The 27,272-nt window shown below is 45.5% G+C and overlaps 2 protein-coding genes across 2 annotated transcripts in view; both read right to left on the bottom strand.

Moving 5' to 3' along the window:
- Window positions 1-7,590, bottom strand: part of LRRK1 (leucine rich repeat kinase 1) — an 83,327-nt gene extending 75,737 nt beyond the window's left edge. The window contains exons 1-2 of the mRNA XM_068410605.1: window positions 7,509-7,590; window positions 3,681-3,896 (exon numbers count right to left, since the gene is read on the bottom strand). Coding sequence (XP_068266706.1) covers window positions 3,681-3,747 — 67 coding nt within the window. The 5' untranslated portion in view covers window positions 3,748-3,896; window positions 7,509-7,590. The remainder of the gene's footprint in view (window positions 1-3,680; window positions 3,897-7,508) is intronic.
- A 2,070-nt stretch (window positions 7,591-9,660) lies between these two features.
- ALDH1A3 (aldehyde dehydrogenase 1 family member A3) overlaps window positions 9,661-27,272 on the bottom strand; it is a 36,963-nt gene continuing 19,351 nt past the window's right edge. The window contains exons 8-13 of the mRNA XM_068409998.1: window positions 24,096-24,198; window positions 22,870-23,054; window positions 17,327-17,491; window positions 14,955-15,112; window positions 13,714-13,788; window positions 9,661-12,255 (exon numbers count right to left, since the gene is read on the bottom strand). Of these exons, the coding sequence (XP_068266099.1) occupies window positions 12,183-12,255; window positions 13,714-13,788; window positions 14,955-15,112; window positions 17,327-17,491; window positions 22,870-23,054; window positions 24,096-24,198 (759 nt within the window). The 3' untranslated portion in view covers window positions 9,661-12,182. The remainder of the gene's footprint in view (window positions 12,256-13,713; window positions 13,789-14,954; window positions 15,113-17,326; window positions 17,492-22,869; window positions 23,055-24,095; window positions 24,199-27,272) is intronic.

Raw genomic sequence — 27,272 nt, 5'->3', positions numbered from 1 at the left:
ACAGCCCCGTCACCCCCTCAAACTGCCGCCCTACGACAAAGGCCTCGGCCACGTTTGCAGATGTCCTGCCCTCATGCTGGACGCACAAAGCGACGGCCCAGGAGAAGAAGCCGTTCCATTTGCTATTAGCTAACCTCAAGCTGTCACCATTCAGTCCGTTGTGAAACTTTCCATCTAAAATTGCACCAGCTCCTGAGCAGTCCCTCTTGTTAAAATGACTCTCTAACTCTTCCAGCTAAACTCCTCTTACTTGCACTGGAGACTTCTCCACGGCTCAGGAAGCGGCGGTGCAGGCAGCAGCTTTCCCTCTGAGTCAGGACTGAGCTGAGCCACGGCCCAGACGGGGTTGCAAAGGTCACTACCATCGTGGGTAGCTTCTTTCTGATAAAACATAAAGCCCTGTCAGCTGCAGGGTCACCACGGCACTTCTGAAGCACAGCTTTCAGAGCCTCTGGTCCACTCCAAAGGCCAAGTCAGGTCTTTATATTCTGGTTACTTGTTTGCTCCCTCATTTTAATATTTAGGTCTCTTTTCCAGACATACTGCACATGCCTATCTCTGCTTCCCTGACAGCTGAAAGTCACCAGCTTACAACAGATTGGCCTCAAAAGGAGTTGTGAAGGTTCATTTAGTTAATGTCTGTAAAGCTACTATAAAATTTCTAATAATTATAATTGGCATCGTTGTCCCTAATTATGTAATATCATATACATTCCAATACCCCCTTTCAAGGCTCATTTCTGGATTTAGCAGGAGAGAAGGGATACCCTCTGGTGTATTTGAAGGATAATCCAGTTCCACCTCCGAGACACATACAGGTGGCACATGAACCCTCTGTGACTTTGAATAAAATTCTCAATAGGAGAGCAATAAGCTCTTTAACAGAAGTGCCCTTACATTTCAGAAGACAATGATTGCTTTTCTACATCTTTGCTGAACTGTCTCCTAGAAACTCGTATGAGAATTAAATCCTAGCTGTAAAATTTCAGAAGATTCAAAGAACCAAACCAGCCCATAGAAAGGAGATGAATCTATTCTGTTCTAAGCATTCACACAGTGATATCTTTGGGCTTCCATTGTATTTCCTACAAGGTTTGTATTATGTCACCTCCATTATATTACGTAGAGCTCTTTAAGCAAGTTTAAAAAAAACCCCAAACCCGTGCTTCATAAGAGCCTGCAGCCACCCCCGCATCTCTGCTCGCTTTCTTTCTTTTAATTAGGACAAGATGAACAAATCTACGAGAGGGGAAGCAGGGTTTGAGAAGGCAAGGGAGATGCTGACTGAACCTGAAATGGAGCATATTCTGTACTCCAGTGACAAATCCTCTCTGTGGACCAGCGAGTGCTTGGCTGGCATCATCGAGTCAAGCCCAGCACCGTCCCTGGAGGGAAGACAGGGTCCAGTTCTGAAACACAGCTCGCCTGCTCTCAGGGTAAGTGGGCGTCCTGCTGGGATACAGGCAAGATGACTGCCGCAGCCAAAAGGAAGAGGAGGAGACACGAGGAGTAAGGTGAGCCCTTGCATCATACCTTACATTTGCTAACTAGAGTCTATGATGCTGTGAACCTATTCTCCACACGAAGACCTGGCCAAATGTATAGCTGTCAGGAAAAAAAAAGCCCTAAAAATCTTAAAGGCTTTCAAATGATCAAGGCACTGGGTGCACATGGTACCCACTGGAAGGTGCCTCCAGCACTGTGCCAGCCGTAACGCCGCGCTGATCAAACTGACCTGCGTGGTCACGAAGCCACGAGCACCACCGTGCTGTTTGTTAAACCCCTCACATCCACACGCCTGTCCTTCTGCCCCCCAAAAAAGGCTCAAAGCTTTGTGAGCACTAATGAGGTCGTTGGGTGTTAAAGAAATTATCTGTGATCTCACTCCACTTCCCAGTGGTTCCCACTGAATGGAAGCAGGAGGCTGAATCTAGATTGTTAATAAATGCGCGTAAACAATAGGTTCAGATGTGGAGGCTGAATGAGTCACTGCCTTCCTGCCTTCAAGCCCTGTAATAGGATCCAAATGCAGAACAAGGACCAGCTAACTCAGGGAGTGGACCAGCTAGCTAATGACAATTATTCTTGGCAGAATTCAAACAATCCCAAAATAAAAATGAGTTTAAACATGTACAGTGTGCTTATAAGGAGCAAATCCACCAGGGCAGTCCTGGATCTTAAGCTTTCCTAGGACCCCTTTGCCAGTCTTCCAAAACTGTTTATCAAATAAAATAAACCGGGCATGTAAGTATAGAAGAGTTACACCAGAAAGATTTATATGCCTTCAGTTAACCAGTTTAACTGAATATATTTACATAACAGAAACATGCAATAAAGTTCTCAGAAGAAAAACTGAACTCACAATGTAGAAAATAAACCTTTTTCACTTTTCACTTCATTATTCATGCATAAACTAATTTGTTTATTTACTGTATCTTCAAACAGCGAGAAAAACTTGTCAAATCACTATTGCAGAACAAAAATTTAGCAATTCTTAACACTTGCAAATCATTAGCGCAGATTAAAATTCTTCTCGTGGTTTATAGCTTAGTATTCAAGTGGAGATAATTTCTTCCAGAGAGAAACTCAGAAGACAGAATTTAAGAATCTTAAGAATATTCAATAACCAAATGCTCCTGATTATTATAAAAAGACACAATGCTAATTAACAAAGGCAAAAAGAAACAGAAAAGTCAGTATCACAGAATAAGCAGAATACATACGAAGAAAGGAAAGAGTTCCCTGTGACGCTGGTGAGAAACGTCTTCAAAGAAGATAAGGCGGCCTCTGAACAAAGTATAAGGTTCTGCTTCATAGTTGCTGATAAAATCCAAAATCAGGCTGCAAAAACATTAGCTTCTACTGAAGCCTGCTTACTCACTACAAAGCGTCAAACACACCTTCATCCCACACTTAAAACGCAGATGCTGCCTCCTAATGAACTGCTTGTTGCAAGGGGGGAATACCGTTACACAACAACCAGAAGGCTATTTCTTGATGCAGAAACATAACTGGGGTTTGACTCAGAGAAATGCAGCAGTGCCTAGGAGCTGGGGGTTTCAGCGATAAAAATCATCCAAAAATAATTTATCTGCTCAGAAAAAAATTTCACAGGAAGCAACCTGAAGCGTACGTCCCTTCTGAAAGAGAAGTGTTCACCTATGGATTTATTACATTACATAAACGCAGACCTTCTCATCTCGCCCAACAATAAATCACTGCAAGCCACTGAGTCAAAGCTGACAGGAAAACTGGAGCAGGTTATCTGTTCAGCCTGAGAAATGATGCTCTGATTTTAGCAGCTTTCATACCCTGAATACACACTGCATCCGTGGCTGGGAACATATTTGCATTCACATGCTGAAAAAGCACAGATCTTGTAAAACATATTTAGGAACTGGCGAGACACGATACATATATTGACTGATTCTGTAGGCCTGAGGAGAAAATCGGTCTTCAGAGGGATGCTATTCTTATCACCTGAGTAGTTCAACATCATTCTCCTTGGAAGTAAAATTCCTTGTTCTATACTGTAGATTTTCAAAGATCAGGGCTCAAATCACTGATAGATCTTTCATATACTTAAATTTCATCGAAACTCAGTGGCAGCTGGCTACTGCTTCTCTTAAAACCTTTCGCTCCCAGTCTGAAGAGGAAAGAAAAGAAATGGTCCTATTTACCATTTTGTGGATCCATGTTGCTCTCTCTGCGAACAGCGGATTCCTCAGTTCCCACACACCAGTACATTCTGGGTCACAGTTGTGAAGATCCAACAGACAAACTTTCTGCAGCACTTAAAAACGAATAGTGTCGTCAAAGCTGAATGATCTCCGTCAAGTAAATGCAGGAGCAGAGCGGCTGCTAGCAAGCATCATCCCGAAGAAACATCATTTACTCTGTTTAAAAATAAACAGCAAAACAAATTAATCGTTCTGGTATAGAAATTGCAAGGTGCTTATTCCTCTGCACTCTAACATGGCTGTCTACATATCACTTTGCAGAAATGCACTTATCATCCTATAAATACAATTATTTTCATAATAGCTTTGTTAAGAGCATAACGTGAATTAACAGAGGAGACTAACAACATCTCTGCTACAGAAAGAGAACGTTCCCAATTTTTCTCCACCAAAGCCGCTCAGTCTTTGGGCAGAGGGGGTGGGGGCAGGCAGGGGGCACAGCTGCAGTTTCAGATTCCCACAAGCTAGTGTAAAGCAGAGCACTGAAACCATGCAGTCCAGCTGGAAAAATCCTAAATGCAACCTCAAAACCTTTCCCATCCACGAAGAAGACTGTGGCTCTTGTGAGACTCCACTGTGAGAAACTGAGAAATACTGACGTGGCTACTGAGACAACCCTCTGTAGAAAAGAAGAGGGCTAAGAGAAACACACCAGCTCCTTTCCCCTGGGCCCAGTCCTCTTCGAGAACTCTACTCCTCTAGAAGCGTCAGGCTTCTTCAAACACGTTCAGGGAGGCAAATCAGGCCCTTAGGAGCTCTTAAACGTTGGCTGCTTCTGAACTGTCTTGCGTAACAGCCAGCAGAAAACTGCACAGCTCAGTCTCCCAGGGCATTTCCAACTCCTTACCTCTTCAAAGCTGCACACCTGTAATTTTCTCTCTTTTATGCATCTCCCACAGAGGTTAAAACTACAGGCAAATTTGCAGCGTGTGCCCAACCAGCATCAGCGCTCCTTCATTTTCTGCTTTCAGTTTCAGTCAGTAAATGCCCCTCAGATATAACACGATGCCCCTCAGATATAACACGATACCCCTCACCTTCGACTCTTACTAGTTTGTCTCACGTCTGGCGTGTGATGCTGACGTTTCAATTGGAAGCTCTAATTCGGCAAAGCGTGTAACCCACCTCCCGCTTCGGCCAGCATGACCCAAGAATATCCCTAACTCTCCCCGAGCAGAGTTGGCTTCCTGAGTTGGGATCAAAGGCCAAGGAGAATATAAAACACGCTGATCCATCACCACTCTCCAGGAAGCTTTCTGCTCCTCCCTCCTTACACAGGGTTTTAACCACCAGCCGACAACATTAAAAATCACTGCATGCTACATCAGTTGTTTCTAGGCAAATATTTGAGTTTTAGGTGCACTTACAGCAAAACTCAGCTTCAGATGACCCCTACTCTGCGGTGCCTGGCAGCAGGAACCAAAACTCAGATCCCAAGTGTCACGCACCCCACACCCTGCACTCCGGGCATTGGGTGCTGCCACACACTGCGGTTTGGTTCTTTGGTGTTTTTCAGAGGTGGGAAAAATAATCTGGGGGCCATATGGCAAATAATGACATGGACTGAGAGACCCAGGCCAGGCTACGTGCAAGCACGTTGACACACACTCCACGGCTCAACACCTCCTTTGCAGCAGGATGGCTACAACTCCAGATGGGTGCAATGTGTGAGCTGCTGAGCATCCATCCCTCCCTCCCTCCCCATCACAGACCACAGTGGCAGCTCGTGTCCCAGGTCAGGCCCTGGCAGCTCTCACACCCCAACACACCAGCAGTTGGGCACATGTAAGAGGATGAATTTGGCCGCTTTCACCAACACAAGGAGGGGAAGCTGTCGGCTGCTGCAGGAGGCTGAGATGGAGGTGGTCCCTAAGCCCAGACCCAGCCCATGAACTGGTGAACTGGGCCATGTTGGTGAAGGACCAGATTCCTCCCTGGAACGTGCCGAGTTCCCACTAGAGTCACTTGGCTCCTGGGCCGAACTTCCCTCGGCCACGCTGTCAGGCATGGCTGCTGTGCCAGGACCCCAAACCTCTGCCATGCCGTGGGTGCAATACCCCAGGCAGAGGTGTCGGGGAGGCGAGAGCCTCCCAAAAGCTGTCCAGGTTGTTAGCTCTGAAAATGGAGGGATGTGATGCTTCCAGCAGCTGCCTCCCCTGCACCCTCGCTATAAATGCACTGAGCAGCTACAGCAACAGTAAATACTTCCCCATGCAAAGACCAACAGAGCAGCTCTTTTTAGCAGATGCTGGTTTCTGAGGCGTTTCCTTGCTGTACGGCGGGGGCACACCATGTGCGCTCACAGCAGCTCTACAAGAAACACTGAATGGGGGGCAGCGTGAACCACGGAGGCTTGAAAACCATCCCACTCCTGATTTTTAGGTTTCTACCCAGTTTCCTCCCAGGTTGAAACTTTCCTCATATATTGTGAAAGGATAAAACTTTCAGGAGAAATAATAGTGTGGCTTTGATAATCAGTTCCCTTTATCTGCAAGTAGGGCACTAAATGGCATAGCCCTAAGTGTATTACGGCCACACAGCACCCGTATAAGCAGTATTTCCATATTTCAGGACCTTTCTGTATGTAATAAAAATACCCCTACAGCTCTTTTACCTTAAGTGAGATGCACTCAACTGTAATACATGCAAATATCACGTTTTAATTAGACTGAGGGAGAGACAACTCCTGGAAAAACAGTACGACTTGGGAACCTATTCGCTCTGCTGAATCTCATTCAGAAGAACGAGCACCATGAAGAATACGTCCGAATGCTGATTTACATCTCGTTTCACACATTCCCAGTTTCTCTCCTGAGACCTGCTGCTGCCGGCTGTCAGAGAGTGTCCCAGCACACCCCACCGTGCCTGCACCACCCCGAGCACCTCCGCTCTGCCAGCCCGTTTGGCCTCACCCCATCCATCACGCTGCGAGGCACCCAGAAACACCACGGTTTGCCCAAAATCACTTCCCAATTCACAAGAAACCTGTAAAAACTTCAGTTCCTTGCGCAAAGCACCTGCTGTTTCTGAGAAGCCCATCGAGGGCCGGGCGCTGCGATGCAGGGGGTATCACCACGGGTCTAGCGAGGCCCACGGCACCATCGGGGTGGAACCAGGCAGCGGGTGCATCCCCTGCCATGGCACAAGGCGGGGTGAGGCCAGACCTGGAGCCGAAACGGCTCGATGCCCGCCCAGGGACACCCCAGCTCACCCTCGGGGGAGCTCTGAGCAGAGAGCAGCAAAGCAGCTCCCTTCTCCCCACACCACAGGCGCCGGCTGAGGAGAAATACGGCAGCACGCCCCGATCCGGGCTGTCTCACGAGCCTTTCCACTCACTTTTTCAGTCGCCGTCTGTCAGCTCAGCCAAGGGGCCGAGGGCCGGGGCCGAGGGAGCTGCCTCCAGCCAGGGTCGGGGCGGTGGAGCCCGGCAGGGACCGCTCGCCCCGCGCCCGGTTCAGCCCAGCCCGCGGTCCCGCTTACATAAAACCGAGTTTTCCCTTAGGGCGAGTCTCGAGTGTTTTCTCTCCCCGCCGGGCCGGGGCAGCCGCTCTCCTCCCGCCCGGGCCGGGGAGGGCAGCGCCCGCCGCCGCCCTGAGCCCGCCGTCCCACAAACTTCCCAGAACTTTTTTTAACAGCTTTTTCCCTCCCCCATTTCTCCACACGAGAAGCCCCGGCGTGCCCCAGCAGCCCGCTCCCCGCCGCCTCCCCGCACGGCCGGGCAGGTGCCCGCGGGGCGGCCAGGCCGAAGCGGCAGCGAAGCCACGGTACCTCCTGCGTCCCGGGGCCGGCGGGGTCCCTGCGGCCGCGCCGCCGCCGCCTCCTCCTCCTCCGCCTCCTCCTCCGGCGCCGGCCGCCCGCCCGGCTCTGCGGGGCGGGAGGCGGAGAGACGGAGGAAGGAAAAGGAGCGGGGCAGCGGCGCGGCGCCTCCTCCGCCACCGGGCCCGCTGAGGGCCCGCCCGGCTCCGCGCGGGGCCCCGGCCGCCGTGAGGGGCTGCGTCTCGCCGGGGGCGGCTGAGGGTGACGGGCCGCGGGCCGCAGGCCTCGCACGGCCCCGAGGGCAGAGCTCTGCCGCTGCCCGCCGCCGCGCCCGGGGCACAGAGCCCGTCCCACGAAGGGGACATGGGGGGAGAGCGTGGGGAAGGGCACAGGGCAGCCCCTCTCTGGGGCTCCTTCCCCAGCCAGGACCCACTCATCCCTCAGCGACTGGTGTCGGCCCTCTCCCTGGGCGGTCCCTATGGGGGCTTGAGCTCTTTGGTTTGGGGTTTTTTAGGGAAAACGAGCCTGTGGGAGTTGCAGGAGCTGAAGCAGGACCCTCTCTCCCAGCTACAGCGGGCTGTCTGGATGGCTTCACCCTCACAACCGCTGCCATGTGTCTCCCCAGGCACGGGCGGCTCACACTGATGGACGTGGCCCTGCTCCACATCTGCCTGCATTGCTTCCCGACAGAGGCCTGGCCTTACCTGTAACCGACTTGGTCTGAGATTTCTTTCTTTGCAAGTTGCTCCTTCCCCAGGTCGGTGTGTGTTTGCTCCTCTTGGGGAAAGCAAAGCGAGGTTGCCCCCTTTCTTCCAAAGGCGTTAGACGTGCTACGGTCCCGCTGGTGGTGCGCACATCTTAGCCCCATCACAAACCCGTTCATCTCCAGGTACCAGGAACCTCTCACAAGCCTGGTACTATTTCATTTTCCCCATGTAAAGGGGAGAAAATATTTATTATTTAATATTTATTTTCTCACAGAAGCCACCCCTGTAGCCTGCTCACTACCAAAACCTTGCCCTGCAAACCCAGTAGAGTTAAAAGACAATGGTATCAGTATGTTCTTGCTCTCCATCTACATTGCAGATGAGGGAAATGAGACAGGAGTGGGAACACATTTAGCAGAGTCATACCAGTGATGGATGTGTCTCAAAGGGCTTTAGGAAGCAGCCAGGCCAAGGCAGGAAGCCCCAGCTGGCAGTGTGGTCCACAGCCCCTTCAAATCCTCCATTTTGAGGCTCACCTCAGAAGGCAAAACGCATCCATCCTACTTTGAACTGAAGAAGTGTGCTTGCCTCTGCCAGCTGCAGCTCTGCTCTCCTTCCCCCTCTGCTTAATGGAAATGGCACAACTTATAAAAGTGACTGCTTGAAGGGTGAGCTATCAGACGCATGCTCCAGCTTTTAGGTGTAGAGCATTGATCACACTTTGGCACTTCACTTTTTAAAAATAGGCTAATTCTTCACAAATTGCAGAAGCGAATCCAAGTTCAGATTCCTTCACAGTCCCCCCCATGAGATACTGAATCCCCAGATCCACACACGCAAACACACGCTCTGCGTTCAGTCCTCCCACGTGGAAAAGGTGCCTCACAATTACGCTGTCTTTTGTGAGCCCAGTGTATATTTCCACTCAGGGACTACCACTGGGTCACTGGATCAAGGGGAACAGACACAACGCTGTTCTAGGAAGAGCCCCCTGTAACTAGAGCAATCCAGGGCCATTTTGTTTGAGAAGCATGACCGTAACCCTTTCCAGTGTTTACTTTTATTGACACAATGGGCCAAATTCAGACTGAAATAAAAAACGGTGGCAGGAGGATTGAGTTGAGTGGAAGTTGCTTGCTGCTGGAAGGGGTCTTACCGCATGCATTAGAGGGGCTGGAATTATCTTAAGGCACTAATCAGTGTAAATGAAAAAGCATTCAAGTTATTCCTCTGTTAAAATGAGTAAAGTCAATAGAAGTTTCCTGCTCGCCCACCTTCCTTTCTGAGCAATATCAATATGTAGCCTTTAGAAACCATTTCACAAAGTTAAACATTTATTAGGAACAAGAACTATTACAAAAAGATACCCATAGTCTAAATATATACATGAGGTTTAAACATAGCATTTTCGTGTACCTTTAGCTATAAAAATACATTAGATTAACTGTATCCTAATTTATAAATATAGTTCTTTTTTTTTTAAAAAAAAAGTAGTATTTCATATGAAAGCCTTACTGTGCAATGAAAGAATATATACCCTCTAAGGGGTTATTTTAAAGTTAGTGTCTAGTGTTATATAACTTAGAAAATTCAGTGTGTAGAGTCAAACCCTGATTTATACAATAAGAGATACATTGACTTTTTAAAAACTTGATAAGGGGAAAAATAAGAGGTGAAATATATATCATACATATAAAGCCAGAATACTAGGATTTTAAGAATTTCAGATGCTTTCAGTTTCAACCACTGTTTATCAAAAATTAATACAGAGATACATCAAGATAACCAGCTTTTTACTGTTTGCCTTACCTCCCTACTGTCTGACTGCAGCCCTAGAAAACCATCAAGTAGGCAAAGGTAAAACGTTTGTCTGAGACGATGTTTGCACCCTAGGTGTTTTACAAAAAAAAAAGAGACTTATTTACAATGTTCCCATTTGGCCTTTCATGGGGAAGGAAGGACATTTACTTCACTGCATGGGGAGATTTACCAGTCTCACATACCCATGGGAGGGCAGGCACTTAGTTATACACAACCGTTGGAGGTATGTCACTTAAGAACTTAAGAAGTGTTGAAGTGCAATTTCAACGTTCACTAACTAATAAGGAAGTTTAGGCTCATGCAAACTTTTTTTCTTACTTACCGCCACCCACCTTCCTTCCCCCTCCAAAAAAAGGTCGAGTCATGCAACAGAACTTGTTACTGACTGAGCAAAGGAAGGTACCGGTTAAATCCTTGCTTGCAGCAGAGAACAGAGGTTAGACCTGCATTTCTGCTTCGAGCTCTGGCATCTGGAAAACTCCAGGCAGCAATATTTACCAGTGCTCCATGGAGACCTGTTGATATGCCATAAGGAACCTCTATTGGTTTGCTCTCAGAGGACAATCCCAGTGAGGCCAGTTAAACTTCCTCACAAGCTGACACCACGAACTCCTGCATGCTTATGGCTTCTGCAGACATGGAACTTCCCGTACGTTTGCCAGTGGTTCTCCAGTACAGAATCGGGAGGAGGAGGAGGGAAAGTAGTGAACCCAGGAACTGAAGACAGCATGTGGCTTGTCGTTAATCTCATAGTAGTGTCTGGGCATGCAAAGAAGTTCCTGCAGGAGATACTAAAGCATGAACTGGGTGTGACAGCCGCTCCATGGATGCTATTCACATACATGTGTGCTTATACAGCTGTAAGCAAGAGACAATTCAAGGCAGTTCATTCCTCAGTGAAGGATCAGCTACTCTGTGCGTGTCACAAGATGACAGCACTCATGAGGACAATTACTGCAAAGCTGCTGACACGTTTAAGTCCAGCCATAGTTTATTCCATGGTAACTGGTTTGTACACCCACATCCTTAGCACTCAGTGTGTGCTTGGGAGCACCTGCCTTTTCATACTGTACTTCTAGAAATTTATTTTAAGCTACATTCATACAGGATTAAGAAGCAGTGAGAAGAGCTTAGAAGTTTTACTCTCTTAATAATAGCTCTGGCTCAAAAAATGAAGATATGTTCACACAGCCTGAAAGTTACAGAGAAAGAGAGTGCAGGACAGCTTCTTGCAGCTCTTCTGCTCCCTCCTCCAGATCAGAAGGACTGGCGTGGGATGTTTTCTGTGGGGTATCTATCATTCTACATGCTTATCATTCATCTCTGTGTCATCACGGCAAGTACAGTGCAAAATCCTCTTGCGAAAAGTGCTATAGTGAAGGTCTGAGATACAATTGTGACTCATTTGGAGCCAGAAGGGTTAGCAAGTCAGTAACTTGCATTTGCAGCATGTATAATGTGTGCACACCAAAACATCAGGTTCAAAGGACGCTTTAAAGCCTAGCTCTGTCAGGTGAAATACTGGCCCCAAAGGAGTCCTCTGGGAAACTCCCATAAATCTCATTCAGGGCTAGAATATCACCAATATGGAGAATGCATGTATCTTTAGAGAGACCAAGATAGCTCTTTCAAAGATAATTTCTTTACAGATCCTTCCATGAAATCTTGCACTCCCATCCCCAACTCCAGCTGCAGTCTTCACACAAACTCCTCCAACTTCAGTCCAGTTGCATTAACCCTACCACTCAAGTCCATTTACACCAAGTGAAACCCAGATGCCTCTGAAGGTGTTTAACAGTCCATGCTAATAGTACCAGAAGTCTCTCTAACATGCCATTGATGTCCCAGTCCTTCAGGGGTACAGTTTGAAAGCAGATGTCCTGCAAACACTGTGACTGACCAGCATTTTAGTCACAGGTAGCAGACAGATGTACAGCCAGGGACTTGTACAGTACAAGTGTGTGCTATGCTGTCAGTGGGGTCAGTTAAATCAGTTTTCGAAGAGCCAGTTGACAAAATGGAGCCCAGTAGATTCAGTGTTTCTAGAGGAATAAAGTTAGGTGTTTCCATTTTCCTTCCTACCCCTCCCCTCCCCCTTGCTCTGAACACATCCCCCATGTGTCACATTCAGAGTGTCAGCATTTTAGGCCTTCTGTTTTCACGGACTCTTCTGGGAGAGTTTAATGGTGACTGTTTTCACTTCAGTATATTCTGCCAAAGCATATTCACCACTGGAAAACAAGAGGGAGGAGGGAGAGGGACAAACAATTGTAGGGCAGTACACATTAACACGCTAAGATAAGAGATTTCTACACTAGTGCATTTTAGCCTCTGACCGACAGCTGCTGTAGATGACATCAGGCCATTAAAACCAGATCTGAACTAACTTACACCAGCTATCTGTTTGGCCCACCTCTTCTAATAATCACTTAGTACATGCAAATAAGTACACACAACTACACCCTGTTGTAAGAGAAACATTGAGTGCTTCTGGTCACAGTAACCCATAAGATAACACCTTGTGTCTCTCTGCCTAGTGAAAATCGAGTACTATTTTGAGAACCCATAGAAGAAACATCCACATGAACATAGTTATCAATGCTTACACAGTAATTAGAGTTACTTTGTCACTGAAAGTAAGCTTCTATCTACAAGATATCATGTAATCAAGATGGCACAGTTGCTCCAGAAACACATACTGATGGCAGACCCCACCATTGCATTATGTCTTGGTTGGTGGAAATTGGCTCTATTCCCATGCCTTGCCCAAGGGATAAACCCCTGACATCCTTTAATTAGCCAGGCAGTCAGCCAAAGTAAACCATAAGGTCTCAGTATATGTGTCCCATTTGAGGATTCATGCATTTGCTGTGCTTAGCAAGGGAGGCATCTGAATATCTCAGAGCAGCACATGCACTAGAACAGCTACTGGAAATGGTTCCTGGAAATAAATCTGGCTAATGAAAGAAAAGGTGCATTAGATTCCTCTGAAGAGCCTTCTGAATGGTGTAATAAAACCTGCCTCTCTCCTATACAAGAAGAAAATGAAGATTTAAGTCAATTTCTCAGCTCTACCTCTAACTTATAGGTTGACTGTGGTTTAAAAATTTCTGCAGTAGTAACTAATCAGAGCTAGAATGTCTGGTAGCCGTGCTGCAACAGGTCAGGCTGGGGAAAAGGGACAGACAGTCTTCCTGTAATTTAGTAGCAAGCTTGGAAGGTGGGAGGTAGAATGATCCGGGAGATCATTCCTTGTTGTTCTAGCTCCAACATTAAGACAGTCAGAGGTGTGAAGCGGTCCAACTAAGAGCAATGATACAGCAGTCAAGGGAGGTGCAGATACCGCCACATAAAGAGGGAGAAGGTTTGGGGTGGATACCAGTGTCCCCAGCCAAGGTGCCATACTTCTCCCTTGATCTAAAAATCTAACTAGTACGGAAGAATGCTTGCAAGTGGAATTGACTGAACTGGAGCTATTAAGAGCTTATAAAGCAGATGAAGGTACTCCTGAAGGCACCACTCACGTTCTCACATCTGCTTTACATCCACACTGTACTGGCTTAGCACCTCCCTGTGCAGCATACTGCAAGCCCGAGAGTTTAAGAGCAAATTCAACACCGTTTTCACAGAGTCACAATTGTTATTGCATTCACCATCCACATATAAACAAAATCTTGAGCAAAACTTACAGTTCTCTGCCGTTGCCTGACATTTTAAAGCCACCAAAAGGAGCCTGTGCATAGAGCGCATTATAGCAGTTGATCCTACAATAAAAACATCAATTATAAGAAGACAATTCAATACCAAGGAGAAGCAAGATGATGACAACAACAACACAAAAAAGGCTGAAATCTCTCAGTTCTCTCTTTATACAGTTCATTCACTTGATAAATCAGATTTTAGCAATAAAATCTTATTTTGCTGCAGAGACAGAAAACATTTGAGTGGTACTCAGTCTGACCTACATCTCACTTCATAGTCTCTCATGGCTAAGACATTCAAGCTTGAGCTGGAATTTATGTTGTGTTGAGAGCCATGCTTAATATAAATAGTCCAACCTATTCCCTAGTTTAATGAAGTTAATTTTGAAGTGAACATGTTTACTCAGAAAGCTGTCTAAACACTTGCAAGCAGGCTCCACCATCCACTTCCAGGTATCGAAAAAAGTTGGACTGCATTAGACAATCATGTCGCAGTAAAATGAAAGTGCTACCCCCATTTCTATAGACACTGGGCAGAAAAGCTAATGCAGATACTTCCTCAGCATCTCAGTAAGACCACATGACTGACAAGAGACAGGTATGGCTTGGTGCTGTAGGACTGCACCTTCATGTATGCACAGCACATGTATCCTTCAAAGCCCAACATCCCGTTTTTATGTAAATATTACTCAGAGGCAGATTCTTCTGGCTGCATCAAAATCAGACATCAGATCAAGTTCCTATCTTGAGTGGGGAAAAAAAAAAAAAAAAATCAGTATTCCATCTTTAAAATTATTCTAATTTTGTAAGTAAAAATAGCTACTTATCTTTCTGACAGTGATGTGATGCCATCTACTGTCCATACTGATTTCTGCATCTAAGCCCCCATCTGATGCTACCTAAAGATCCTAAGAATTGCTTTTTGCTACATACAGGATTTTGAAAGGCATCATGGCTGGTGGAACTTACTACAATCCCTACATTTTCAGAGTTTTCCAGATGAAGCCCTACATCGATTGAATGAACAAACAGTCCATTTCTTGCCAGACTGTCTGGTCCTCACCATCTTATTTTGATGAATGGATGCTACTTCTGAGCAGAACATCAAGAATTAAGCAGACTGCTAATACATCTTACCTCCAGCACTTGCACATGATTCCAAACCATACATCCCTCTCCCCACCCAGGAAACAAAATCCCAGCCCATACTCTGGTCCTACGTTGCTTACCAGACAGTTCCCGACTGCAATGCAGAAGCCAACGTTAATGCTCGGTCCAGGTTCTTTGTGAACACTGCGGCCGTAAGTCCATATTCGGTACTGTTGGCTCTTCTTATGACCTCTTCTATACTCTTGAACTTCATAATTGGCTGAACTGGCCCAAAAATCTGCACATATCAATTAAACATTAGTAGAGGAAAGCCTTTGCTAATCATGGTAATTTTGAAGTAATCAGAATCAGATGCTTTGTTTGGATTCTATATTTAAAAGGTTATATCCTAGCCTTCTAGAAGTCACTGACAGAATCTCTTAAAAACCACTAATTAAACTGACTTCAAAGGAAGCACAGTGATGTGCTGTAGTAGTTAATATACACTAAGATCCAACAACTAACAGATTATCTATAATAATCAAAATAAGCAGAGTTAGATCTGGACAAGTTTCAAATGATTCATCCTTAGTCCATTTACGACTCTCCTTTTGAACTCAGAAGTTGAGTATACTCAAGAAGTAATTAATATTTTTCAAGGATTGCAAGTTTTCTTCCTTGGTTTTAACTCTGATTTGGTCATTGCATGCAGTTTATTTGCATGCAGTGCATTTACCACGTATGTGTTTGACCACAAACTTGGCTTCCCAGGCTGCCAGTATAAAGCAGCTGGCGTACACAATACTTCCCAACTTCTGGGATGGAGTCTCTCATCAAGTACAGTACCAAAAGTGGGGCCATTTTTGGCCTTGCAGTACAATAAACCCCCATCGAAGGTGAGATACAGTCTCGTTTGTGCCACCCTGAGGGCCAGGCTAAGCCATTTGCCTGGCCTTTAGGCTCATACAAGTGTTTCTGAATTTCGTCGTTTTGGGAGATCCAGGTACTCAGCTGGAGCCTTGGTCCTAGGCAAAGGTGAACGTACATTTGCAACAAAACTGCAAACGAATGAAACTGGATAAGCTTCATGAATCATGACTTGGGATTTGGAGTCAGTTCATTAAAAAAAGGCCTGTCATGGGATTTTCAGCTCTTATTCCCTCTATTTTTAGACTATAACTCATGGCCAGACTGACTGATATCTTTCCCAGGTTCCTTAGCAGATCTGAGACATCTAAACACTTTGCCAGGAGCAAACAGTAAGCAGCCCCATAAAAAGCACTAGCCTAAACTATAAAATACAAGTGCCAGTCAGACTTTGGCAACTATTTATTTTCCATTCGGGAACATGATGAAAAGTAGATTAACTTCTATTTCAAAGGAATATCACAGGATCTAATCACATGCAGCTTGTTCAGTTTTTCTGCATATGAATAATGAAAGCCAGAGTATTAGATCTGCACTTCGCTGGCTTCAACCATGTTTTCACACAGGAAAAACACGGTCAGCCTTAGGGGATTTCACCATGAGAACGGAATCTGGGATTATTTCTGACACTAAGGCTACTTGAGAAGAGCCCTTCAGCGGCAGTATAGCAGGGCCATTCCTTCCCTCCTCACCACCTTCAGGTCCCAGAGTTCTTGTCCCACCTTTCTGCAATAAAGCAACTCCTTTTTTTACAGGGTAGTGGAGCAAGAACACACATTATACTGTTCTCTGTCACTTTGAGTCAGCGTGTACCACAGCTGAGCAATCTCAAGTCCAGTCAGTAGGAGGTGCGTAAGAGCACACAGCACACACAACCATCCGTCTGCATAGACTGGGAGAGCTTAACTCTGTCTTCAGAAAACCTTCAAACTTCAAGGCAAAGAATACATAGAATTGTTCCAGCCTGCCACTGTTTCAGTTATTTTTATTCAGTTATTTATATTTAAAATCAAGGATTCAGACAGAAACCTGTCCATCACCACTGTTTCTTACTCAGAAGCAGCATTTATTGCAGCTGTATCTAGGTAAGGCATGTGCTTGTATTTTGCATTATATCAAGTTCTCCTGAAATGAGACCCAAAAGCTTTAGGGGTAGTATTATCTGCTATGTTTTTATCTGTGTTTGTTACTGTCCAGTGAGTACACTCACAGGGTGACTTTCCTTTTGGAAAACCAAACAAAACGGGGGAAAGCAGCAAGGCATTAGAAAGGGCTGGCAAACAGATGCCTATTAATTGCACAAAAATTGCTGCTAAAACATTTTGATAGTTTTTTTGCCTGGTCTGCTCTCCCCCTTCTTCTCTCACAATTCCCCCCCACATGCACATACACTCCAAATTGAAGCTCACCTTGCAGGTACTTCATTAGTAGAATGGATTTCAGCATTAGGCAGTTGTTAGGATACTGAAATATGTGAAACTTCTATTCTCCTCTCAGGTTTTCACTTCAAACCACAACCAAACCTCTTTTCTTTCCCATTTACAGTAGTAAATGCTTATAAAGGTTCAGGTGACTTGTACTGTACCTCCTCCTTGGCGATACGCATGTTGTCGGTGACCTCTGAAAACACAGTGGGTTTTATAAACAGGCCTCTGTCTTCAATGGCAAGACCCCCACACTCCATCTTAGCTCCTTCTTTCTTCCCACTTTCTATCAGCTCCAGGATTTTATCAAACTGGTTTTGGTCAATCTGCCAGACACAAAAGGAAAAGAAACAGACAGCAGTGCCTTTATTATCACTGTTCCAGAGACCGGAGTCATGGTATGCAGCCCGGGGGCACATTTGCAGGGCACTGTCAAACCACACAAGTTTACATCTCATTCTATACCATGGCAGTCAGGCAATAAGCAGGCTGAAAGACAGGACGTGGGTATAGCCCTGAGCCACAGAAAACAGAAGGTGAAGTTACCATGTCATAGTTTAATTTGATAGTTTGCTGCCATATGGAAGGAGTCTCCCCACTCTCCCTTCCTCCGCATCCTGGATATGCACTCCCCCGGCTCACCTCACGCCAGCTCTGGGACTTACTGACCTTCTCCGTGCAGTAATTTAGCTCAGGAGCACCATGAGAACAGCCTGAGATGGGTTTTGCTGGACTAGCAACCTCAGTCGGCTCAGCAAGGGATCTGACCAGCAACAGAATCAGTGCAAGGGAAGGAGAATCAGCAAATATAAATGATTAAGTTGACTTTGCTGTAACATGCAGCTTTACCCACAGCTATCTGTCCCCAGCTGGAAGAACCCAGCGAGCCCTGCCTCCATCTCTTTCCACATACACACACGCTACATGAATAGCCTCGAATATAAGCCCTATTAGTGGGTGACTTCAGAATAACTACTGCACTGAAGACATACTTTTAAAATCAGAATCACCTTTCACATATCTTAGAGACTAGCACCATCCCAGCATTTTTTGTTTCTCTGGACTGGGAGCCATATCCTCACTTTTAACTACCAAGCTTGTCTAACTCCTCCCCACCCACACCTAAATACACAGTAATTTCAAATAGCAAGTACTGTTGTGTTACTAGCCTTTAAACTAAGGGTTTCAGCAGAGGTGGGGAAAGGCCAGTCCAGTTACAGCACACTGAAGACGCACAGCTGTGCAGCCCTGCACCAAGACTTGGAGGAGACATCACATACTCCACAAGCACAATGGGTCACGTGCTGGGAAGAGGTGCAGAAGCCCACAGCACTTTTGATCAGTGCTGGTCCTTCTTTTGTGCTCCACGTGCAGCAGTGGACTGCAGGTATTGTCAGGTTTCAAACAAACAGATGTGGCTATTCGCATGATACATAATTAAGCAATGAAACGCCTCATCACAGCACACTACAGCTGGTAAAAGACTGATAGAAATGTTTAAAAAAAGTAAAACTAACAAGAACCTCGACAAATTCATTGCAGTGATTAAATAAAAGGCTCCACCCACTGGTGTAAGGTGCCCTGGCAGCCTGGGAGGTTACTCTGAATGCCAGGTATCTCCAGATGCTTGTACTGGTTCAATGCCCCTCCCTAGGCATCTGGTTTTATTTCAGCAGGGCCAGTTGCCAGTTGGGACTGATTACATGGAGTGTTCCACACTCGACTCCTCCAGATTACAGACTATATCCTGTCCCTAGTTAATCCTGGCCACACACAATCCAAGTTTTCATGCTTTTAGACAAATATCAAAGCTTCAGGAGGGTGTCCTTGGGGTACTTCTGGTACACGGCAAAAACAGAGAACAGCACATCTCCTGCCACACAGATGTGTGTATCACATGCACTGTGGACAGCTTGTACTAAGTGCTCATGTTCTCTCGTGTGTTAAGATGCTACTCAAGAAAACACTTGATACACGCTACTGCACAAGGAAATGAGTGCCCTCGTGTAGGATACAGAGTGTCACATAGTAAGTTTGGCAGGTGTCATATATATTGTCTATTTGTCTGGTTGCTTAGCTGCCAAAAGTAAATAATTTGAAAATATCTGCAAGTGCTTTCCATCCTGGCATGTCTGTGATCCAGACCAATCCAGTTCATCCACTTCACATCACAGAAAACAAAACAAGGATATTTATACAGCTGTAACTTGTTGCAAGGCAAACTATAGTTAGATGAAAAGACACTGGGGAAAGAAAACATTTGTAAAAATGACATGCAAGGGTGGAACTGTTTGTCATTGTAACTAGAGCTTGCAAGGCTTGTTTAAATTCTGTCCCCCACTCCACTATTATTTATGGTTCAAGCATTGACTTCTATTAAAAACACATGATCTGCTAGAGCAAATTCTACTATTTGTCCATCTAATTCAAAAGAGAGGAAGGCTTCTAAGGATCACCTCAACGCTGAAAATCTGAGAACCCCCAAATCTTTGTATCTTGCTTTGTTTAAGTCAAGACTGCAAGGAGCAGGTTTTCCTTATCCAAACATAGCATTTGTAATCCTACAGAATAACCCCACAACTGGGTCCAACTGACTGTTGGACACATACTCTTTCTCCTTACATATTTTACTTTCACATTTTAATCCTAAAGTACACAAATGTCTACAGTCTAAGGAAAATACTCACTGTCTTAAAAATCAAACAATAGGTTTTGGGCTGAAAAACTTCTGGCTAGCAAGTGCCACAAGGCAGCCTTAGTACTTCTTTCCTTCCTGTAGACCAAGCCTTATAGTCCACAAATCCCAGTACTTGGGGTTCTAGTCCACCAGGACATCAGTGTCGTCTAATGCAGTCTGCTGTTCACAATTGTATAATGCACTGGTTAACCAGTTTGCCATCTGTGCAGATTTACTTTATTACTTCCTATGATACAGCTCACAGGAATCCAAGGTTTAAAAATGCCCTTGGTCTGCATTTGAGGTTGGTACTCCACTCAGTCCTGATCACCCCTCAGGTTTCTTGTGGTGTCTTTTGAATTCCAGCCAGTCAACACAGTCAGACACATGTGAGTTTTGGAGAAGTCTCATCAGAAGCATGCCTCATTTCTGTTTAAATTTAATACTGTTTAAATTTGACCTAATTTTGATCAGAGCAGTGCAGTTTGTATCAGCATAACCCAACACTGCAGCTGACACAGTCTTTTCCCCACACCCATGCCATGAGCATCCATGCCAGCGCACAGTAATCCACATCAGGGAACTGACCTGAGTAAAACCTTTCTTCTTTACTTCTAAAAAGGCTGGATGAGACCTGAATCAGCCAGTTCCCCAGTCTAAGTGCAGTGCAATATAGGAACAAATAGCTGCAGTAGAACTACTTCTCCAGGAGTAGCTTACATCAACTTTAAGTTCTTGTGGAACAGTACTGTCTGTCACCCCATGCTGTCCTGCACCAGGTTGTCTCAGCAGCTACTCAGAGCACTCTGCTCAGCCATGGTGCAGCTTGGTTTCACGGAGCACTAGCTCAAAGTCTGGACTGTGGAGGCTCTCCTATTTTAGACTTTCTGAACTCTCTGGAAGTTGCAGGTCCTGTTGTCTGGCTACAAGCACTTGGAGCTGATGTAGGATAAAAAAGATCACAGGCTACAACTACTATCAGCCTAAAGGCTGGCTCCAACTCCTTCCCACTCTTGGCATCTAAGCCAGTGATCATCCCAGAATGGGGTCTACACAGCAGCATGTGGCCACTTTTGTAATGCTGTTGTGTATGTTCACCCTGACCCACAGAGGAGAATGAAAGCAACAACCTGGATCTGAAGCAACTGAGGCCTGATGGGGAGAGATGAAGAAGAAGAGGAAGAAAGATTATTTTTCCTGGTGATTCTTCCCTTACCCATCAGTTCAAGACAAAAAAAACCCCTCACAGCAGAGCAGGTTACTTCAGGAACAGAGGAAAAATTTGATCTGGAAGCTTCACATTTGAACAGTTACTTGTGGGCAGGTGTGAATCTTTGCTTCTTTGGGAGGTATTTTAAGCCCTTGCGACACCGCATTGTTTCTCTCTTCTGCTTGAATTTCTGTGTGTTGCATCTTATAGCACAGGCTCCAGGGAGCAAGAAACCATAGCTGCAGAGGAAGTGGTTGTTCCTCACCACCGGCAGCCACATGAAAGCTTTGGGATTAACAGTTTCCTCCCACTCTCTTAGTACCTACCCATCTTGGGCTTGACAGTTGCATGCAGAGAAGTTCAGGTGTGTAACTCCTAGCTACAAGCGTAACAGGTAAGTCATAACAGGGGAAGAGAACAGATGGGCCATATTTAAAATCTGACCAGAGGCTGCTATTCTGACTTACTGCTACCCTTAATTATAGCTCTGTATGCAAAGTCTCCCTTCAGCCACAGTAGTGATACTAGAACATGGTGTTCTGCCATAGAAGGGTTCTGACAGCCTAGCAAGAGCTGGGAGCATGGATGAACTGAAAGAAGCAGCCCACTTGTACATGTTCTGCTCACTGCAGAGTGTTTCACCCTTTAAGATCTCCCAACTACTCCCTGTGATTTCAGGGGCTGTTCTCATGACATCAATGGTCTCTGTCAAAGCAGCCAGGTGAACATGGTCCATAAGCAGCTCACTTACTGCTACTGCTGGATAAGGTTTAGGATGATATTATATTAAAACGAATAAACAAACCTGAAAAGCTGAGAGCCCTTAACAGAAGGTAAGAGCAGACCCTGAAATGGTTTGAGGGTCAGCTCATTTCTGCTGAAGCAAGTTCCAGCACAGGATTATTTTCCTAAGGTTGCTGAGCAGTATGAAATCTCTTTCTAGGCAAGTTACAGGGATGGATCAGCCCCAGCATGAGCAGGGGATGTACATCATTTTATTCCCCATGCATGAGGACGTGCAATGAGGTTTTGCCATGCGTGGATGATGTGTAAATGGGCCTAGATCCAGATAAGGGGAGGCAGATGTCCCCACAGTCCTCCCTTCTCCAAGGGATCCTATATAGCATCAAGGAAGAAAAACTCATAGTACAGTACTGAGAACAGGAAGCCTAGGCTACAGATTTCTGGGATTTCCGCTATATTTTTGGTAGCAAACAGTGGCCCCATTAGAAGATCTAACCCAAGGACCATCTTCCTCCAGAGTTCACCACCACAGCTCAGATCACTTCGGAAGGAAAAAAATAAGAGGAAGGCTCTGGAAGGATTGACGAGGCTGGGCACAACAGCAGCTTGGCATGGTTCTTCCTCCTAATTCAGCTGAAACTTCTCCAAAGGATCAGAAAGGGGTGCAAAGGAGGAGAGGGAAAGTGGGGACTCAGGAGTCCCTGGGCTCTAACTACTTGTCATCACCAACATAGCCAAGTAGCTGAATGGCCGTTTCTGCAGCTGCACTCTTCTGTGCATTGCTATTGCTCACTGCAACATGCTTTGTATTACCGTACCAGGGAGACAGCCCCTTCCATAAAGCTGGATAAGAAGTGAATTAAATACATTTGTGTTTTAAAAAATTACAACACAACATTTCAACAGTTGTGATTAATTGGTATTTAAAACAGAGAGAAAAATAAAGCCATGATACATTACTCACCCCTCAGCGCTTCTGCTGGGACCATGTTCACAAGGATAATATTTACACAAGGAAAATTAAACAAAAACACAACCAAAAACCAAACAACTGTTCTCAGGCACACAGTTACCTGGGGCCCTTGTTCAGTTCTGGCATCAAAGGGGTCTCCAACGAGTCGCTTCTTGGCATACTCCACGCTGCGCCTGACAAACTCCGGATATATCTGCTCCTCCACAAACACTCGCGAGGCAGCCGTGCAGCACTGCCCTTGATTGAAGAACACGCCTTGATGGGCACATTCCACTGCCAAGTCCACTGCAACATGGCCCAGGAGGGAAAAGCGTTACCACATGCACAGTTTCAGCCTTCCAGTGTTTCCAGACTTGTTTTTTCCTTTCCCTTTTGAAAGCCTCTTTAAAAAATGCTGACAAGGGTCCACACCCATTGAAGGCACTCACAAGACCTCATACTGCCCCAAAACCAGATCTCTTATTTCCACCCCCCTTCCTGCCTTTTGTGTCAGGGTCTAGTTTGCCATTACTCCTGATACTTCCTTCTACATGGACTCACTGAGGGCAGTAATCAGTTTTTCTTGCTGTTGGAATTCAGATGTGGATTCCTAGATACTGTGCATTGGTTCCTGAAGACTGTTTTCAGTAGTGATTGTTTAGAAAGCTGTGTGCCCTTCTTTGTACAGCCAGCTCAGACCAGGTCCTTGCAATGCTCACTGTTAGTGATGGCACAAATACCTCTGGCTTTCAACCTCTGCTGTGCTGTGCAAGAGAGTGGAGAGTATTTTTCTCAAGTCAAATAGGATTTTCCAACCACTTTGGTGGTCGCAGGCTACACATATCTTCTAGCACTACTCACTAATGCAACGAAGTCACAACAGAACATGTGAAATGAGTCCTGCAGACCCGCAGGACAGAGGTGACGGCTGGATTAGGTCAGGTCCTACAAAACTCTCCTGTCACAGGAATGCCTGCAGAGGGGCTGCATTTTAGTAAACTGCTTTCCCCACTGCTTGGCTCAGGCTCTGCCATACTCCCAACCAAAAAGAAGTCACCACAACAGCAGAAACACACAAATGCAAGATTTATCTGTAACTGCAGCCATCCCCAGGGAAGGCAACAGTATAATGGTCTGCTCTTTCGCCATGGGAATAATCCCTGTGCTGGGCAAGAGCTCCAGCAAAGCAGAACTGCATCCTGCTCATGTACAGGGGTTTCCTCCAGCCTTTGGGGTGGACGCAGTGGCAAACACCAGTCCTGCTAGCTGCCAAAGCACAGCAGAGGCACACAAAAGCACCACACTCATAGCGTCTTACAGCAAATAAACACAGCAGCCAATACTTACAGTCTGCATCTGCACACACAATGCAGGGGTTTTTCCCTCCAAGCTCTAATGTCACCCTTTTGAGGTTGCTTTTAGAAGCAGCTTCCTTGATCAGTTTTCCAACCTGTGGCATTGAGACACACAGAGGACATGAGCTGTTTCTCCTGAAAGTCTTAACTCAGCATGTCAAGTGTGATGCTAACGTGTGTAGGAGAGCCTGGTGGGTGGCTGAAGCAGGTAGAAGTCAGGGACAGCACTCTTGAATGGCTCGTGTTTCCTACTGCTGGGATGTGTTGGGTCAAAGCCAGCCCCAGAATTAATGTCTGGTTGAGAAAGGTCTGAAAGGGCGGGCTATGTGAGAGAGCTCCAGGAACTGTATCCTGAAGTCATCTGCTACCCCGAGCTCCAGAACAAGGCATTTCCCACCCAGTGCAAGCTAGTGAGCAACACTGGCAATCAATGGGACTCCAAGGTTTAAGAGTTTGACTTTTAAAAATTGGGAATTCAGCTTCTTAGAGGAGATCCAGCCAAGGCAATGGCAAGAACTCACTGTTCCTATCTGTTACCACTCCCATACCGGAAAGCCATGTAGAGATTTTGACACTTAGGAGAAAACTACTCCTTTCTGACAGTTTAGGCTCAGCTGCTCCACACAAGAGTAGCTGAGATATGTTCCTTCTAAGGCTATACCTGAGGATGTCAACAGACAAGGTCTGTCAAGCTCTGCTGTGGCACTTTCTGCCCAGGAACCTTCTCTGACCATCTGGTGGAATTTATCTGGCCACCCTCTCCTGAAGGGAAGGATTTACTCTGCTTCCAGAGTTTAATCAAAGTAATGTCAAACTAAGGTTTATTTCCCCCATAGAAAAACTGTTTCACATCAAATGTTTTCCCCAAATTCTGACTGACTGTGCTATTTTTCTTTTATAGTGGTAATGTCCAAGCAGCAATTTCTCTTTCTGTTTTAAAAAATGGACTTTTTTAAGAGCATAAATCAAGCATAAATCAATCAAGAAGAGCATAAATCAAACATCAGAATCATTTACTAATCTAATTTTGTTAGAAATAGTATGAGTTAAAACTATTTGGGAGCTTCAACTGTTAAGGCAGGTTATTTTTTTTAAGTGTGACCTTACATTGAATTTCCTCATGTTGTAACTGTTTTTCTTGTATTTTACCTTTGTGCATGGCAATCTTAACTTCATTTCTGCCTAAAAATACTGTTGCCCTGGAGTGGAGCTGTGAGCAAGGAAAGCATGGGGCAGCTGGCTGGCAGTTACAGGTCTGCATTTTTCATGGTTTGCCTTTGTAACTCGAGCAAGACTCCTGAACCTAGCAGTGCAGATCACCTCTAGTCACTCAGCAGCCTGGTCCTAGAGACAGCAGAAATAAATAATGCATCCTGCTGCAGACACACATAGCTTCACAAGAGGCATTACTACAAGCTAGCTGGTCGAAGAGGAGTAAGTGAATAAACTAAGGGAAAGCAAGAAATCTAGAAAAGAAAATTCTCGTGGACTTTAAGATCAGTAATTCCAGGCTGGCACTGAGCCCAAGCTGAGGTTTAAAAACTAAGTCAAAATGTATTTTGAATTAGCTTCACTTCCTGGCTCAGAAACAGTAGCATTATGCTGCAAATACTGCAGAGATGCAGCTGAGCTTGCAGATGGGTGGAGGGGGAAGAAAACACTTCTAAATTACACATGCATTAGCAAGGAATCTGTCTCCCTCGGTGTTTCCTGCACACCCATGGATTAGGAAGACAAGCAGAGTGTCTGCAGGAGTTTTTTGCCTACAGGCTCCAGCAGCTGAGATTTGCCTTCTGCCCCTAATCCACTGGATACTCTTTTTTCATTAAAAACCCAAACAGACCCACGGGGGCTGGATGAGTCTATAAGCTCTATTGTTTTCACACAGCCAGCATCTAATCTGGGCTAAAAGTTTCTGATCTAGGATTTGGAGAGAAGCATGTATCTGGGTAAACTCCTAGATTAGACCAACTATCAAGAGAGTAAAAGATCATTGTGAACTTTTACTTTATTGCGTTCATATTTGTTCCCATGATCCCTATACAGAAACAGAGGCTTAACACACCTTCTCCTATGGGATAAGCGCAGCAGTCAGCATGTACACAAAGCCACTAGATGGTACTGTTGTTAAATGCAGCAGCTTTGGAGTGTTTAGTGAGTTACCTTTACCGACCAAGAATACCATTCGAGGTGATTTGTCATCATCATGCAATTAGATGACACTCTGCAATTGTGAAGACAGACGGAAGAATGGAGAAATTCAGCAAATGCTCAGCAAGAACATTACTCAAGGAATTAAAAGAGAAGAGACTGTATTTTCCTCAACTGCACTCATTGGTATCAGCATTTCCATTCTTTGGATGCTGCCCCTCTTCAGGGGGTGCATATATATTGCAAGAAAAATCTAGAGCAGCGACTGGAAAAACATTCACATTTCTAATCAAGCTTTTGCAGCAGTGATTACTGGAGACAAACTTGTTTGCATGCCACAGTTGTGGCTCAATTCCATGGACCAGGCCAAGCCATGTGCTCCTTTCCCCACATAGGTACAGAAGAGGACAGCTGTAGGTGTCTGACAGTGCAGGGGTCTCGCTTCCACCCCTCTCCTAAGCAAGGCAGCCGTAGCTATTTACAGGAAAAAACTGAGTAGAAGGTGCTTTACTGTGCAGGTCTCAAAAGCAGCTCAAATGTTAATCACATCCACGTCAGCAGAGGAAGCCTCGGCACAGGGCCATGTTGTTATTTAAGTCCTAGTTCCTCAGAGGTAACTAAAGCCAACAAAGAATTGTTCAGGGCTCTGACTGACATGTTTTCCAGTTGCACACGCTTGCAGGGCAGGACTGGCATGCAAACTTGTCCAGAAGCTCCATCAGGTCAATGACATGATGTTAAGTCACTGCCAGCCTCTCCTCTAGACTGTCTTACCTTATGTCAGAGCATCTATTACTTACAGTTCTTATAGAAATGTGGTGGTTTGGTTACAGAGATGTGAGATTATCACAAGCACAAGGACCTGAATTAGACAAATCTCAAACCCTCTCAAAAAATCCTGACACATGGAATGTGATGGAAGATGATGTTGGCAATACAGAAATCATCAACATTTCATTGGTCCAGTCTTATGTGGATGGCAGCTTTAGAAGAGAATGCAAAGAGGAACAGCAGGTGT

The sequence above is a fragment of the Nyctibius grandis genome, chromosome 11, assembly GCF_013368605.1.
Source record: "Nyctibius grandis isolate bNycGra1 chromosome 11, bNycGra1.pri, whole genome shotgun sequence".
Classification (NCBI taxonomy): domain Eukaryota; kingdom Metazoa; phylum Chordata; class Aves; order Nyctibiiformes; family Nyctibiidae; genus Nyctibius; species Nyctibius grandis.
This window is presented reverse-complemented; position numbering and strand designations above follow the sequence as displayed.